This window comes from Bufo gargarizans, unplaced genomic scaffold (genome assembly GCF_014858855.1).
Source record: "Bufo gargarizans isolate SCDJY-AF-19 unplaced genomic scaffold, ASM1485885v1 original_scaffold_2077_pilon, whole genome shotgun sequence".
In the NCBI taxonomy this organism is placed as follows: domain Eukaryota; kingdom Metazoa; phylum Chordata; class Amphibia; order Anura; family Bufonidae; genus Bufo; species Bufo gargarizans.
This window is the reverse complement of record NW_025334629.1, coordinates 321,872-339,644: the sequence shown is the minus strand read 5'-3', so window position 1 is coordinate 339,644 and position 17,773 is coordinate 321,872. Positions and strand designations below refer to the sequence as shown.

At 44.2% G+C, this 17,773-nt stretch overlaps 1 protein-coding gene across 1 annotated transcript in view; it reads left to right on the top strand.

Moving 5' to 3' along the window:
• The first annotated feature begins 3,439 nt into the window (after positions 1-3,439).
• LOC122923933 (membrane-spanning 4-domains subfamily A member 8-like) overlaps positions 3,440-17,773 on the top strand; it is a 76,948-nt gene continuing 62,614 nt past the window's right edge. The window contains exon 1 of the mRNA XM_044274817.1: positions 3,440-3,723. Within this exon, the coding sequence (XP_044130752.1) occupies positions 3,448-3,723 (276 nt within the window). The 5' untranslated portion in view covers positions 3,440-3,447. The remainder of the gene's footprint in view (positions 3,724-17,773) is intronic.

Here is a 17,773-nt window from a genome sequence, read left to right as displayed (position 1 = left end):
TTGGGGCTCAGACTGCTTGCCTGATTTGCAAGGGGGTGAGGTAAAAGACAGATGCCCATGGGCTGCAGGTGCCAACTTTTCGCTTTCAGCAGGGGACCAGGTGGGAGACAATGTGAAGGAACTGGAGGCACTGTCACCTCTACTTTTTCTGGCCTCACCATTCGTACACCGGTATTTGGGCCTACAAAATAACGATGAACGTTCTTTCGCCTACGTGTACCTGAGGAAGGTGTTTCATTTAGGCGTTTAGCTGGCTTAGATCGACCACATCCTCTCCCTGCAGCAGGAGCTCCACCAACACCAGCAGCACCACGACCAGGGCCACGTCCCTTATTGCACCTTGCAGTGCAGGTGTACCTCACACCAAAAATGGGTATATGTCACCCCCCGAACTAACAGACGGATAAAAAATTTCCCTGTTACGGATGCAGTGCAGGTGTACCTCACACCAAAAATGGGTATATATCACCCAATGAACTAACAGACAGATTAAATATATTAGTTTCCCTGTGACGGATGCAGTGCAGGTCTACCTCACACCAAAAATGCTGATATGTCACCCCCGAACTAACAGACGGATTAAATATATTAATTTCTCTGTCACGGATGCAGTGCAGGTACCTCACACCAAAAATGGGTATATGTCACCCACTGAACTAACAGACAGATTGTGTCAGGGGTACAAAGATGGTGCATTGCACCCACAAAAAAATCGCTATAGGTCACCAAGGGAATTAACAGCCAGATTAATTATTAGATTTCTGTGTAAGGGGTGCAAAGATGGTGCATTGCACCCACATAAGATCGCTATAGGTCACCCACAGAATTAACAGCCAGATTAATTATTATATTTCTGTGTCATGGGTGCAAAGCTGGTGTATTGCACCCACAGAAAAATCACTATAGGTCACCCACAGAATAAACAGCCAGATGAGATTCCTAACACTCTCCCTCACTTCAGCTGCCTGCTTCCTGTCCCTGCACTACTCAGAGCTGATGGGCGGTGCTACATGTGATCCAGCTTGTATAGAGGCTGGGTCACATGATGCAACGGCCAATCACAGCCATGCCATTACTAGGCATGGCTGTGATGGCTTCTAAGTGCCCACAGCTTAAAAGCTTGTTGATTGGCTGCCCTGCAGCCCTTCAACAAGCTTTATGAAATGCCCATACACCAAACTCAAACCCGAACGTTTGCTGCAAAGTTCGGGTTTGGGTCCGGGTACCCGAACTTGCAAAGTTTCGGGTTCGCTCAACACTATTTATTACCTCTTAGTAGTTTAGAAATAAGGGTAAAACTGGTGCAAAGTCAAAGTGAAAGTACCAGTCACGCAGTTAGAAAATTAGTTTGTGACTGAACAGCTCAATATTTTTAATAAAGGCCAATAGAAAATATGACTTTTAGTCAAAAATAAGTTAAATGCGATCATAAAAAAATATTGACTCCAAAAGGTGTACATAGCCTTTAAAGGGGTTGTCCGGGTTCAGAGCATAACCCGGACATACCTCCATTTTAACCCAGACCGCCCCCCTGACTTGAGCATTGGAGCAGTTCATGCTCCGATGCTTTCCTTTGCCCTGCGCTAAATCGCGTTTTCAAGAGTTCCAGTGACGAACCGTGCTCGCCATGGGGCTGCCAGGAAGCCCAGTGATTTCACCGGCACTGATGGGCGGGATTTAGTGCGAGCTGCGATGTCTGTGACCGGCCGGGCACTCCTCCTACTGGTAAGTGACAGGTCTGTGCTATAGGCAATGCGCCGCACAGACCTGTCACTTACCAGTAGGAGGAGCTCCCAGCCGGTCACAGACATCGCAGGTAAGTATAATGCTTCTATTTATTGCTAAGTAACCATGGCAGCCAAGACTGCAATAGCATCTTGGCTGCCATGGTAACCGATCGGAGCCCCAGCGATTAAACTGGGACTCCGATCGGAACTCTCCGCTGCCACCAATGATGGGGGGGGGGGGGTGATTTTAATTAGGGGGGGGGAAGAGGGGAGGCCGCACTGGTCACATTTAGTACTGGGAATCTGCACTGGCCACCAATGAATATAGAGGGAGGGGGGCCGCACTGGTCACATTTAATACAGGGGAGGGAGGGGGGCCGCACTGGCCACCAATGAATATAGAGGGAGGGGGGCCACACTGGCCACCAATGAATATAGAGGGAGGGGGGCCGCACTGGTCACATTTAATACAGGGGAGGGAGGGGGTCTGCCCCCTCCTGCCTGGCAGCACCTAATCTCTTACAGGGGGCTATAATTCGCACAATAATTGTGCGGATCACAGCCCCCTGTAAGAGATTGGGTGCTGCCAGGCAGCAGGGGGCAGTCATGTACACAGTTCTGAACGGTAAGCGTTTCCATTATAGGAGTGGATCCGTCTGTGCAGACACCAGACACATCCGTTCCAAACGCAAGTGTGAAAGTAGCCTTATTTCCTATCTACAGAATAGGAGATATCTATTTGACCCCTATGATCACCAGAATTGGGACCCTGTACTCTGCGTTGCACCTACAGGTGGAGCATGTGCACCATTGTTCCTTTCATCTTTATGGTAATTCTTGAAGCAGCTGAGTACTGTACACATCTATCTCCAGACCTCTAATACTGATGAACAGAGCGGCACAAGCGGCAGAGCGCATGCTCAACTTGCCTCTCCATTCATTTCAGGAGGCCGAAAGGTACGGGATCCCAGTTATGATCAGTGGCGTCTCACTGATCGATTAGCTATACCCTTTCCTGTGGATAGGAAACAACTTTCAACCATGAAAAGGCAGTGCAACCTGCAGTCAGCATGTTATAGAGAAAAATGAGCTAAGCAGCATTAATGGGACAAGCAGTTGTAATTACACTGCACCGCCACTGTGTGGAAGACTTGTGTGCAGTAAAACTTTGAAGAGGACGCAGCACTTGCACAAGCACCGTGACCTCTTCAAATAGCTGATAGGCAGGGGTCTTACATCCACCGATCTGATATTGATGACCTATCCTTAGTATAAGGGTGCATTCACATGACCTTATAAATGGATCCGCACCCGTTCCGCAATTTTGCAGAACGAGTGCGGACCCATTAATTTCAATGGGGCCGCAAAAGATGCGTACAGCACACTGTGTGCTCTCTGCATCCGTTGTTCTGTTCCGCTGCACCGCAAAAAATATAGAGCATATCCTATTCTTGTCCGCGGTTGCAGAGAAGAATAGCCATTCTCTAAATGGTGCCGGCCATGTGTGATCCGCAAAATGCGGAACGCACACAGCCGGTATCCGTGTTTTGCGGATCCGCAAAACACTTACGGTCGTGTGAATGCACCCTAATTCATCAGTGTTATACCACTGCACAACCCTTTTAAGGGATTAAGAGCTGAGACCGTCTTACAGTTGATGTTCTAGTACGGCAGTTACTGAACTCATTTTACATTTCTAATTTCAGTGCCAGTGTCCACGATGTCTGCAATTAACACTGAAAATCCACCTAATATCTACGAGAGTTTAGAGGGCCAAGCTCCTTCAGCTGTTCTTTACTCAAATACACCAGTTCCAACCTACCTGCAAAATGTTCCTCAACAACCCCCTCCATATAATGGTCTTCCTTCAACCCAGGTGTGGAATGCGTCCACTGTGGTACCACAATGGAGAGTGGCTAATGTAGTGACACCAAATACAGATCCATCATCTCCTTTTTATCTAACATTCCTGAAAAGCAAACCAAGAGCCTTGGGGGTAAGTAGCAGTTAAAAACAGTAAGCACCTATAGTATGTTTACATTCTTTAAGGGTTATTGCAGGATTTTATTATTGATGGCCTATCCTCTGTTTCATGTTAGCTCTGGTGCCAGAAGTTGGCGCTGGAACTACAACTCCATCCATTGTGTAGTGGACGAACCTGATTAATTCAGCAGTGCTCATTCATTCAATGAGAGCAGTGATGCACTAACCAGCTCCATCCACAATGGATGGAAATGTGTAGTTCTGGCACCATAACTCCATCCCTTGATAATTTACCCCCTGCTGATCAAATATTGATGGACATTGGAAAGAGGAGTTTATATGAAGAGAGGTAATTTCAAGAAATTAGAGAAACAGTGGGATTCTTGGTTGGCTAGGCCTTTTTTGGCGACCCCTGCTCTATTGCAAATCAGGACTGGATCAGACACTGTAGGCAGCAGTGAAATACTTGTGCTACACATTGAGGTCTAAACCATTAACTGGATACATGAGCTGAGGAATGTAGGGTAAGGCCTCTTTCACACTGGCGTGTGCGGCCCGTGGTCATGCTACAGCGGGCCGCAATGCACGAGCACAGTCCGTGGGACAGCCGCAGCAGATCTCAGACCCATTTACTTGAATGGGTTCGCGATCCAGCCGTTGCGCAAAAAGATAGGCCATGTTCTATCTTTTTGCGGAACGGAAGTATGGGACGAAACCCCATGGAAGCACTCCGTAGTGCTTCCTTGAGGTTCCGTTCCGTGGTTCCGTTCCGCACCATTCCGCATCTCCGGATTTGCAGACCTATTCAAGTGAATGGGTCCGCATCCGTGATGCGGAATGCCCACGGAACTGCACCCATGTATTGCATTCTGCGGGCCGCAATACGGCAAAGGGCCGCACACGCCAGTGTGAAAGAGGCCTAAGCCTGTGAATCTTGAATAGCAAGATGAAATACGAACTGATTACCAGGGGGTCCTACATTTTTGGAAAACTATATGGAGCGGGGTGGGGGAGGGAAGAAGGGGTAATATTTGTATTTGAGGTTGTACCGTTTGTACTGATCTGTTTGTATTAGTATTTTGACTATACTGTATATGTTCTTTATAAAAACCTTAATAAAATTGGTTTGACTGAAAAAAAAGATATTGATGGTCATCAATAATAAAATCATAGAATACCCCTTTAAATTCTTGATTTGTTATATTTATTTAAAGGTGTTTATTATAAAATACAGAAAAGTAGCTAAATGTGCCTACATGTTTCCTTGAAGATGCCACCCACTGTCAGAAGAAATTTGTCAGGAACTGCACTTACCAGGACTTAGACTCCCTCGGCAGCCTTGGCCACACTGTGACAAAGAGCAATGTGGTCTACTTTATCCAGCCGTGTGTTTGCTGTACCTAGTGAATAGTTAAAGGAAATGTTTCAACAGAAAATGACCTATTGTTTGAAACAAATTTTTAAAGATTTTTTGATTATATTATTTAAACAAAAAGCATAAAACCCTCCAGTTTCACACTAGTCACTAAGCCTAATTATAGGCGCCATTTCTTGGTCTGCATCACTTTAATGCTGTTATTTCTTTATCACTGCAGCCTCGTTATATAACATCTGTGTACAGACAACACAGGATCCACCCGCCACAATAGGTGATATCACAGCTTGTGGTCGGGCACTCACGAAAGAAGGACTCCTACCTGCTGGCTAGCTAAGCGGTTAGAGTTATGCCGAAACCGCGACGTTGAAGGGATAGCTGAAGGAGGCCAAAAAGCAACAACAATTCCTTTCATATCGGAAGGCTACAAACATTTATTCATAACACCAAATTCTGACAAGCAAGATTCATTTCAGTATACAGACAAGGAATGTAGCGGCTAAAACGGGACGAACGCCAACGACCTAGTCTTTTGATTATATGTGCTGGAACCCGATTCCTTGAAGCGGCGGATGCCGCCCCTATGCGAAATGAATGCTCGGATATTGAGGATGGGTCTACTGCCAGATTGTACAGTAAAAACACAAATATGAGTTATGAATTGGGGACAGGTGAGGTGAGTATTATTGAATGGTAGCAAAGGACTGTCGGGCGGCTTGTTTGGCAGAGAGGACAGAAGCTGTTGCAGCACGCACACGGGGCCCCAATGATGAGAGGTCGAGAAGTAAAACACCTGGGTTGGGGGGCCTACCTGAGAGGTCTTGGTGGTGAGCAGCAAGAGTATGAAACCATCTCGGGAAGCCGAGAGCTGACCAAGAGTGACGTATCTGCTACTGTTAGCCGGGGATGTAAACTCCGCCAGTCTCAAAAACCCATAAAAGGCCAGGTAAATGGCAGCTTTTATTATGAAACTATTCCGGTGCACCAAATTTTTTTTGTCTAACAGGTCGGAAAGGTCGCGGAAAACCTGACCATTGACGGGTAGCCGGCGAGTGCGTGACTCGCAGTCGCTTTTCTCGAGACCCTTCAGAGTAGCTTTAATGGCATGGATTGAAAACAATAAACCTGGCTGGGTGAAACTCATAGCTCTAAAATGTTGCACGCTTGCGGGGTAGGACTTGACCGTGGTGTGGGATAGTTTCAGATTGGTGTGACAGTAACCTATGAACGCCAGGATGTATGGAACAAACTCGGTGTCACCTTGCGGACAAGAGTCCTGAAATTTCTGGAAGGCTCTCCAACCTGTCTGGTAGGCTCTGGCTGTATTGGGAGAGAGAGACTTGACTAACAGTGACCGAGCGGTGGCGAGATGAGCTTCTATGGAAGGATTAGAGCAACGTATGGAGGGACTGGGCTCCCGATGGCGTCTGCTTCTGGACAGATCTGTGAAAAGAGGGTAAAATTAAAACGAGATAATGCGTCGGCTGCTGCGTTGTGGTTCCCGGCTATAGGTGAAGCTATGTAACAAAACTGGTGTAATGACAGAAGGACCAGGCGCCTAAGAAATAACATGACATATGGAGACTTAGAAGAACTACTATTGAGAATCTCGATGACGGCTGCATTATCGGACACGAAGGACACAGTCTGACCTGACCAACTTTGACCCCAGGTATAGGATGCTGCCACTAAGGGGTAGAGTTCAAACACTGCTGAGGTACGGAAAAACCCAGGAATGGAACTAACTTCGATTGGCCATCTGTCTGCTAACCAATGGTTGCCAAAAATAGCTGCGAAACCTGTATTGGCAGCGGCGTCGGACAAAATTACGGGGGAGTTGTCGGATATTGTGGGAACAAAAGAGCGAGATGCCATTCCATTGCGTGAGAAATTGATCCCACATGTTCAAGTCAGCCATGACCATATCGTCCAGGCCTATGCTGCTATCCTGGGAAGGGGCTGTAGGAAGGAGTGAAAGTAAACGCGATACAAATGCTCTACCTTGCGGAATTATGCGCATCGCAAAGTTCAGCATGCCTAACAGGGACTGTAGCTGAACTGTTTTTAATCACTCTAGTAGATGTGAAATTATGAACGACTTCCCTGATTCTCTGTAATTTGTCCCTTGGCAACCTGGCAACCATGTTCTGGGTGTCCAATACTATACCAAGGAATGTGATGACTGCGGAGGGACCTTCCACTTTCTTGGGAGAGACAGGAACCCCTAATTGTCTGAAACACTCCAGTAGCAAATGAAGGTCTTTGGGGGGAGCGTCAGGCGCTCAATAATTAAAAAATCATCCAGGTAGTGAATAATATTGTTACAGTGGAATTCATGGACTAAAATCCAGTGGAGAGCCTTGGCTAACTGGTCAAATAACAATGGGCTACTCTTAGACCCGAATGTAAGATTGGAAGCAAAATAATAAAGGCCCCTCCATTTGACACCATACCACTGCCAGAGGGACGGTTTGATCCGTAGTAATTTGAAGGCGTCTGCAATATCAGCTTTAGAAAGGATGGGTGCTGGGACCTAACTGTAAGATAAGAGCAATGGCTTGATCTATGGTGGCATATCTCATACTAACTTCTTCTGATGGAATTAGAGGAGTGATGCTAGGTATGGGCTACTGATTTGCCGGAACACAACTCCTATCGGGCTGATTCTCCACTGTTCAAAGGGTGATGATAAAAAAGGGCCTATCAGGAAACCTTTGACTAATTCCGCTGAGATTAACCTATCGGAGACATCGGGGTGTTGGTCAGCGGACTGTAGGTTCCTGCACTCGTGTGTGGAATCTGGAGGGCCACCATCCCAGTGTTGAAACCGAACGTGAATCCTGTACTAAGGAACTCCACGAAGCCTGGGTCAGGATACCTGCGTAGGAACTGCTGCAACCGAACTATATTAACAACACACATGTAATTATTATCTGCTTTTAATGAACAGACTACATTAGGGTGGGCTCTGAAGCAGATAGTACATATGTGTAGCAAGCGGCACTGACTGAAGTTACAGGATGCATAGTTGAAATTATTGCAAATCTGTAACCTGCCGAGTAGTTTGATGGGTCTACCCAGCTTGTCAACTAAACCAGAGGATTTGTGTGAATCGGACGGGCCGGGAACAGGACCTGTAGAACTAGACTCCTCACTCGGAGCAGCCTTATGACACCACACAGTAGAATGGTCAATTGATTGGCACAGGGAGCATGATGGTGCCTTAAGCCCGGCGAAATGCCTACAAAAAATCTCCGTATAAATATTGGCCCAGTTTGTAAGAAACTGGAACTGACTTAAAGTGGCAGCTGCCTTGGCCGAGAAAGAACAATGGTAGTCATAGAAGGAACTACCACCATACTTGTACCCCAACTCCGTTATCCTGAATCAAGTTCTTCCCTTCTCTCGGGACAAACTGAACAGATTACGTCTCTGTACAAACTAAATGCGAGCAAAAACTCAGGTACCGTGAGCTTGCGGTTCAGCCTGTGGTCCCAGCCTTTCAGGATCACTGACACATCCCCACAGGCAATTACCCTACTATCAGAAAGATCCCGGGTAGCGAACAGTAAGGATGCTAGATTGACATCCCTACCTTCCAGGATGTCCTTCTTTAGATTAACAGGAACAAAATGTGCCGGCATAATACTGGGCGCTGTCACAGGGACACCTGCCCCTGTCGCCGTAGATGTGGATGGAACAGCGGCATCGATGGTCTGCGGAGTGGTGGAAAAACTACGAGACTCAACCGCTTCCAACCTGGTTTGCACATCCGTGACAGACGAAGTTAAGTTATTCAACATCAGATGGATTTGTGTCAGAGAGCTCTGAACTGTGACCATGGAGACTTCTTCCTGCTGCTGAGGGCCTGAGTTAACGACCAATAACCGGTATAACTCAGCCTTCCTAGCAGAAGCGGGATACGAAATACCCCTTCTGGACAACTCCGCCATCAGCCTAGGGATGGTCCAAGTGCGAAGAGACAACACACTGCCCCCTTCTGACATCCTGGCGGGGTTCTCGTCGACCGAAGCCTCCACTATGTCTGAAGCACGTGACATACCCTGTGGATACAGTATGCATAAATCAACTCCTGACTGTCAACCGACACCGGAATGATGTGACGTGGCTGTGAGTAGGCCGAGACCCATGCAACTGTGAAGAATATGAGTGAAAAAAGGACGAGAGGACCTGAGCCAAGGAGAAGCGATAGCTGAACCTAGAACACCCCGGTGAATGGTGAGTCTGACAGTGGCACAACTGACCCACTACCAGAAGGAGAGAATGGAATAGTAACACGACATATCTACTGCCATACTGTACCCTGATGGTTGAACAACGTGCAGAATATGTTTGAAGAAGGACGACACAGATCCTGGAATAAAATCACATGTAAGATCCTCGCGTACGTCATACCGCCAGGCGTAGAGGCGTGCGACCAACAATACGGAGATCCTCTAACTAGCACCGAACAAATATATCGCCCCCTCCCTAAAAAACTCCATCAATCAAAGCATGTGTTATACTCTTTTATAATTATTCCCTCTTTTTTTTCATATACCCCCCCCACTTTTTTTTTTTTTTTCTAACTAATTTTCCCATGGTGGTCATAGCTCTGGTGGCCACTAGATGGAGCCAACACAGAGCACAGAGCTATGGACTGCACTGCCGGCAGTCACCACCGGAGGGAGCCTGCACCATCCAACTCTGCTCCATGGACTGCATTGACTCCAGTAGCCACCAGGGGGAGCCCACACAGTAACCGGCCGCCTGCAGCTCGGACAGACTGCGGAGGAGACCGCAAGCAGGAACGCTGGGGTGAGTGCGCCATGACATGGGCCAGTGCGGGCATGGGGGGCATGAGGGGGGGAAAAACAATCTGCTGCCGGGGACCCTGCCTAACTAGTGGCACAGTGGCCCGTGCCAGACGTTAAGGGGGGGAGAAAAATTCGAATCAGGATCACGCTGATCCCTGTACCCTACGATTCATACCATGTGGGAGCCGGGGCTGCCTGGCAGACGCTCCGGTGCAGTGTGGCTCCCTCTTACCTAGGGAGCCGGCACTGCCGGCCGGACTTGTGAACCGAGACTGCAATGTGGCAGTCACTTACCTGATCTAGTAGCTTGCGCACAGAAAACGAACTTCTAAGACCAGACGCAATCCTCACGCACAGAACGAGGCCAGAGTTTGACTCGTCGTTCATTGAAGGAGGGGCAGAGGTGCTATGATATAGGCAACCGTGCCCCTCCCACAAATACAGGCCAATGAATCAGCCTTAACACTTATCAGCTCCCTCCTGACCTCAGTATAGGTCTCTCCCATGGAAATCAATGAGGTCCCCTCCTGACCATTGTGTCTATGGCCATATGGCTGCCATAAAACAATTTTCTTATGCTCTCTAAAGAACAGCTCAGGGAAGATTGCATACATGTTCAGGAAATAGAATAAATAAATCTGCAATCAGAAAATTAAAACAGATAAGTAAATAAGGCTACTTTCACACTTGCGTTCGGAGCGGATCCGTCTGGTATTTGTACAGACGGATCCGCTCCTATAATGCAAACGATGGTATCCGTTCAGACGGAACCATTTGCATTATATTTCACTTAAAAAGTCTAAGTACAATTTGTATTCAGACGGATCTGTCAAGACTTTACATTGAAAGTCAATGGGGGGCGGATCCGTTTGAAAAATGCACCATATTATGTCACCTTCGAACGGATCCGCCCCCATTGACTTCCATTGTAACTCTGGACGGATCAGTTTGCTTCCGCACGGCCAGGCGGACACCCGAACGCTGCAAGCAGCGTTCGGGTGTCCGCCTGCTGAGCGGAGCGGAGGACAGACGGTGCCAGACTGATGCATTCTGAGCGGATCCGCATTCACTCAGAATGCATTAGGGCTGGACGGATCCGTTCGGGGCCGCTTGTGAGAGCCTTCAAACAGAACTCACAAGTGGAGCCCCGAACGCTAATGTGAAAGTAGCCTAAGTAAAAAAGGAAACGTGTTAAAATCTGATTTAACCACCTCAGCTCCCCTAGCTTAAACACCCTAATGACCAGACCACTTTTTACAATTCTGCACTACACTACTTTCACCGTTTATTGCTCAGTCATGCAACTTACCACCCAAATTAATTTTACCTCCTTTTCTTCTCACTAATAGAGCTTTCATTTGGTGGTATTTCATTGCTGCTGACATTTTTACTTTTTTTGTTATTAATCGAAATTTACGTTTTTTTTTTAAAATATGACATTTTTCACTTTCAGTTGTAAATTTTTTTTTTTAAATATACATTTCTATATAAATTTTTCTCTAAATGTATTGTTCTACATGTCTTTGATTAAAAAAAATGTTTGGGTAAAAAAAAATAAAAAATGGTTTGGGTAAAAGTTATAGCGTTTACAAACTATGGTACAAAAATGTGAATTTCCGCTTTTTGAAGCAGCTCTGGCTTTCTGAGCACCTGTCATGTTTCCTGAGGTTCTACAATGCCCAGACAGTAGAAAACCCCCACAAATGACCCCATTTCGGAAAGTAGACACCCTAAGGTATTTGCTGATGGGCATAGTGAGTAAAATTATGATTTTATTTTTTTTATTACAAAGTCTCATATTCCACTAACTTGTGACAAAAAATAAAAACTTTCATGAACTCACTATGCCCATTACGAAATACCTTGGGGTGTCTTCTTTCCAAAATGGGCTCACTTGTGGGGTAGTTATACTGCCCTGGCATTTTAGGGGCCCTAATGCGTGAGAAGTAGTTTGAAATCAAAATGTGTAAAAAATGCCCTGTGAAATCCTAAAGGTGCTCTTTGGAATGTGGGCCCCTTTGCCCACCTAGGCTGCAAAAAAGTGTCACACATGTGGTATCGCCGTACTCAGGAGAAGTCGGGCAATGTGTTTTGGGGTGTCTATTTACACATGCCCATGCTGGGTGAGATAAATATCTCTGTCAAATGACAACTTTGTATAAAAAAATGGGAAAAGTTGTCTTTTAGAGAGATATTTCTCACATTTTGATTTCAAACTACTTCTCACGCATTAGGGCCCCTAAAATGCCAGGGCAGTATAACTACCCCACAAGTGACCCCATTTTGGAAAGAAGACACCCCAAGGTATTTCGTGATGGGCAAAGTGAGTTCATGGAAGTTTTTATTTTTTGTCACAAGTTAGTGGAATATGAGACTTTGTAAGAAAAAAAATCATAATTTTCCGCTAACTTGTGACAAAAAAGAATATAATTTTAGGAACTCACCATGCCCCTCACGGAATACCTTGGGGTGTCTTCTTTCCAAAATGGGGTCACTTGTGGGGTAGTTATACTGCCCTGGCATTTTAGGGGCCCTAATGCGTGAGAAGTAGTTTGAAATCCAAATGTGTTAAAAATGCCCTGTGTAATCCTAAAGATGCTCTTTAGAATGTGGGCCCCTTTGCCCACCTAGGCTGCAAAAAAGTGTCACACATGTGGTATCGCCGTACTCGGAAGAAGTAGGGCAATGTGTTTTGGGGTGTATTTTTTTGTTTAAATTAGTCTTTATTTCAATTTCATAGAAAAAACATCCAAAAAATACATTAATCTAATATTAAAAGAACATAGATATTAACAGTTCATAATAGTAATTTATCTTTATTTATACCCTCCCACTACCCATAGGAAGAGGAAGGGGGGGGGGACGTGAGAAAAAAAACAAAAAAAAACACATCCAGCCCTAGAGTAGCCAATTTTTCCATACTTCAGCAAAAATTTTTGATTTTTTAGTATAACTCTCCATCGCACGTTCTTCTATAATTAAGTTATCTATTGCTTTTTTCCACTGTCCCACTGTCGGTGGATCTGCCATTATCCATTTCCTAAGTATAAGTCTGGCTTGAAATAATACTTTATTCAAAACCAATCGTATTTTTTTATCTACCTTCAAGTGTTCAGTTGCCCCTAAAATACAAATGACTGGGTCATTGGGCAGCTGAACTTTCAGACGCAAAAATATGATTTCTACTATTTCTGTCCAATATCTAAAAAGTTTGGGGCATCTCCAAAAGCAATGTATTAAATCGGCTTTCTCCTCCCAACATTTTAGACACTTATCTGACTCCCTCACACCCATTCTTTTCAACATCCATGGAGATCGATGTAATCTATGCAATATGAAGAATTGTGAGATCTTATGTGAACCCCTATCAGAGACCCTCGCATAATTTCTAAGGGCATCTCTCCATTTCTCTTCCGTAAAAGATTCTAGTTCTTTCTCCCATTTTCTTACGGCCGGCATTATGATCCTTTTTTTCCTTCCCTCTATCAAAATCCCATATCTCCTTGCGGTTATTCCTCCTCCTTCCCCTCCTCTAATAAATTTATCCAGCATATCCGATTTTTCCCTTCTATACCTATCATCTTGGTCCACTGTCCGCAGCGCATTCCTAAGCTGAAAGTATTTATACATATCTCTATGGGGAATCCCAAATTCCGTTACCATTGTATTAAAGTCCTTCAAATTGTCTTCCTTGAAAATCTGATCTATATATTTAATTCCTTTTTTTCCCCAGTCTATATAAACCCTGATCGTTTCTAGTTCCTTTAAATTAAGATTTTTCCAAATCGGTGTATAGTGCAAAAACCCTTTAATCTCTAATATTTTTTTAATTTCCCCCCATACGTATTCCTATTAAGTTTAGTATTCTGTTACCAGTATTTTTTTCCCCAAAAAACCTGATTCCAAGCACCTCTAAGTGATTCCACTCCTCTTTCCATCCCCATCTATTTATTTCTTGACTACCCACCAAACTTTCTAAACTACCCTTTATATTCCCATATTGTGTTATTAGATAGTAGAAAAACAGATTAGGAACCGCTAATCCTCCATCCCGCACTGGAAGCTGAAGGACTTCTTTCTTTATCCGAGGGATAGCTCCCTTCCAAATAAATTCCCCCATTAGGCTATCGAATAGCTTAAAAATATTCTGCGATATTCTCACTGGAGCATTTTGCAAGACAGAGTATTTTTGGGAGAAAGACCATTTTTATTAGATTTACCCGACCTTGTATTGACATTGGTAGTCGTTTCCATATGTGTATTTTAGTTCTTAATTCTTTTATTAAGGGGAGGACATTTAGTTTTTCAGATTCTTCTATATTTCCAGAGATTTGTATACCAAGATATTTGAATTTCTCATTTTTTTCAAGGACGTGGACCCGTGAATCTCCCTGTGATTGTCCATCTCCTAATATTAGCATGTGTGATTTCCCCCAATTAATATTTAAACCAGAAAACAAACCGAACGTATCTATTATTTCTATCACTCTATTGAACTGATCCCCAGTATTATGCAAAAAAAGTAAAATATCATCCGCATACATTAACATTTTTTCCTCTCCACCCACATATTGAAACCCTTTAATCTCCCTATCATTTCTTATTATGTTTGCCAGAGGCTCAATTGCAATAGCAAATAACAGTGGGGAGAGAGGGCATCCCTGCCTAGTGCCACGATATAGGGCAAACGGCAGGGACAAGCTCCCGTCCACCACCACTCTGGCCCTTGGGTTAAGATATATTAACTGAATCCACCTTATAAATCCCTCCCCTATACCAACCCTTTTTAATACTGTCCATAGGTACTCCCATTCAATACAATCGAATGCCTTTTGGGCATCCAATGAAAGTATCGCTTTCTCCCCTGCGTCTAAATTATTAGCTTCGATGTTAAGGAACAACCTTCTTATATTTGAATATATTGTTCTGCCTGGAATGAAGCCTGTCTGATCTTTATTTATTATTACTTTAATAACCTTTGACAGCCTATCCGCCAAGACCTTTGCCAAAATTTTACATCCATATTCAGAAGAGATATTGGCCTATATGACCCGGGATCTAATTGTTCTTTTCCCTTTTTTGGAATGAATGTAATAATTGCTTCCTTCATGGAGTTAGGTAGATCACCCAATTTTCGAGATTCATCCAATGTTGTTTTTAACTCAGGTACTAAAACCTGGGAGAAGGTTTTATATATTTCAAAAGGGAGCCCATCACCCCCTGGTGCTTTTTCGGCTTTTACCTTCCCCAACACTGAATTTATTTCTGCCACCGATATTTCTTTTTCTAAATATTCTTTTTGGGCCTGGGATATCTTACTGAAAGGAACTTATCTAGATATAAATCTAACTCTTGTTTTGAATATTGTGCCCTAGACTTATAAAGCTCTAGGAAATACTCCAGGAACACTTTTTTAATACCTTCCGGTGTGCTGACTAATTTACTTGTTTTATCCTTAATTACACCGATCCATGATTTCCCTTTTTGATTTCTCACTATATTTGCTAAAATTTTACCGACCTTTTCGCCCTCCGAAGCTAACCAGACCCCTTGAAAAAGCAATTCTTTCCTAGTTTTTTCTAACTGGTATATTTTAGATTTTTCTTGTTCTTCCTCCCAAACTCTCTTATTGAAATCAGTGGGGTACCTTATACATACCATTCCTGCTTCTTGTAATTTCTTTTCCAATAGATTCCCTTTCTCTCTAACACTTTTTTTCCAATAATTTACCTTTTTTAACAACACTCCTCTCAAAAATGCCTTGGCCGTATCCCAAACCATTAATCTATTGGCAGAACCAGTATTCACCTTAAATTTTTTTTTTAGCTCCTCAATTATACTCTCGTTATCTGTGATCAGTGATAACCAATGAGGGTTAAACTTGAACAACGGCACAATATTATTTTTATTCAAGTCTAGGTCAATTACCATTGCATTATGGTCTGACAAAGCCATAGGTATATACTTAATCCTAATCCTGTTTTGGGAGATTACATTTTTTTTCTCCAAAAAGCATATCTATTCTTGACCAGGTTTGATGTGTTTTTGAATAACAGGAGTACATAATTTCATCCGGATTTTGAACGCGCCACACATCTACCCAATTTAATTCCTGGGCTAGCTTACATAAATCTACATTTTGTGCTCCTCCCCCTCTGCCAGAAGTTCTATCCCTGAGTGGATCCATAACCGCATTATAATCACCCACCGCAATCAATATACATTCCTGCTTGTTCAACATAAATCTATACAATTGATACAATACGTCTGGCTTGTAAGGTGGTGGGATATATATATTGGCAATTACAGTTTTAATCCCTTCTACGTAACAATGTAAGAAGAGGTATCTGCCGCAGTCATCGGCCTCGCATGCCACAACTTCGAATTTAATCTTCTTGTGTATCAAAATTGAGACCCCTCTAGAATAGGTAGTATACACAGAGTGATATCCCTCCACCATCCATTTCCTCTCCAACCACCTTACCGATTCCTTATCCAAATGTGTCTCCTGGAGACAGATGACGGCCGGCAGAAACCTCTTCATCCACTCAAGGATAGCGTATCTTTTAACCCTCTCACGAAGCCCTCTCACATTCAATGAAAGGATCCTAACCATCTTCTAGCAGAGGGGGCGGAAAGAAAAAAAAAAAAGAAAAAAAAAAACACACTTGTCCCCCTCTCCCACATCCCGTATATACCCCCCTATCTAAATAATCACCCCTTCTGCTGACCAGCAGTCTGGGCAACTCCATAACTTAGCATAGAGACCCCTTTCACCTCTGCCACCCCCGGCCTCAGAGGCCCTCCCCGTCCGCCCATTCACTAACTTCTTCCGGAGTCTGGAAAAAAATGCTCCTGCCTTTATATTCCACCCTTAATTTCGCCGGGAAGAGCAAGCTATACTTTAGACCTGCCTCCCTTAATCTTTTTTTTACAATTATAAATTCTCTCCTTTGTGCGTTAGTACTAGATGAATAGTCTGGAAAAAGTTTAATCTTTACACCCTGCATATGATATTTTTCTGAAGTTCTGGCGTCAAATAGTATTCCATCCTGGTCCTTAGTCAATAAACATTTCACCAATATAGGCCTAGATAGTCCCCTGGGACCCTATTTTTTGTGGGGACCCTATGTGCTCTTTCGATAGAGAATAGAGGGGAGAGAGTGCCCTCTTTACTATTCTCCCTTATCCATTTCTCCATGAATTCAGTACAATTATCTCCCTCCGCACGTTCTGGGACCCCCACACATCTTATGTTAGATCTTCTTGATCTATCCTCCTGATCAACCAGTTTTTGTTCCATCTTACCATTTATCTGTTTTAAAGATACCACCTCCTTCTCTAACTTCTGCACAGATTGCTCTAGGGTGGGGATCCTTTTCTCCATCTCACCTCGTATAACCATAACATCGGTTTGCACTGCCCTGAGCTGCGTTACCAGATTGCCCATTACATTTTCCATCCGCGAAACCGTGCAAAGTATATCCTGCACCATCTTTACATCTGTTTCAGTATATGTCACTGGGGTTCCCCTCTCCCCCTCTCCCCCCTCAGGTGTTATCTCATGTGTTGGACCCTGAAGTCTAGCATCTGCGTTTTTTTCTTTTTGTGGGGATCTAGGCCCAGGTGAATTCGGGAGCAAATATTTATTTAAACCCTGTTGTTTGGATCCACTTTCTAGCCCGGTTACTGATCGCCTGGCGGTACTCCCTGTAGGGCCACGCTGTTCCTCCCTTCTTTTTGATGGCATTTTCAGTTTCTTAACCTTCCCTCCCCCTTTACTATATAAGCCCTTGGGAAAAAATCACCTCTATTCCCTTCTCTTCCTCCTCTCTCCCCTCCCCCCACCTATTTTATAAGACAGTTAGTTA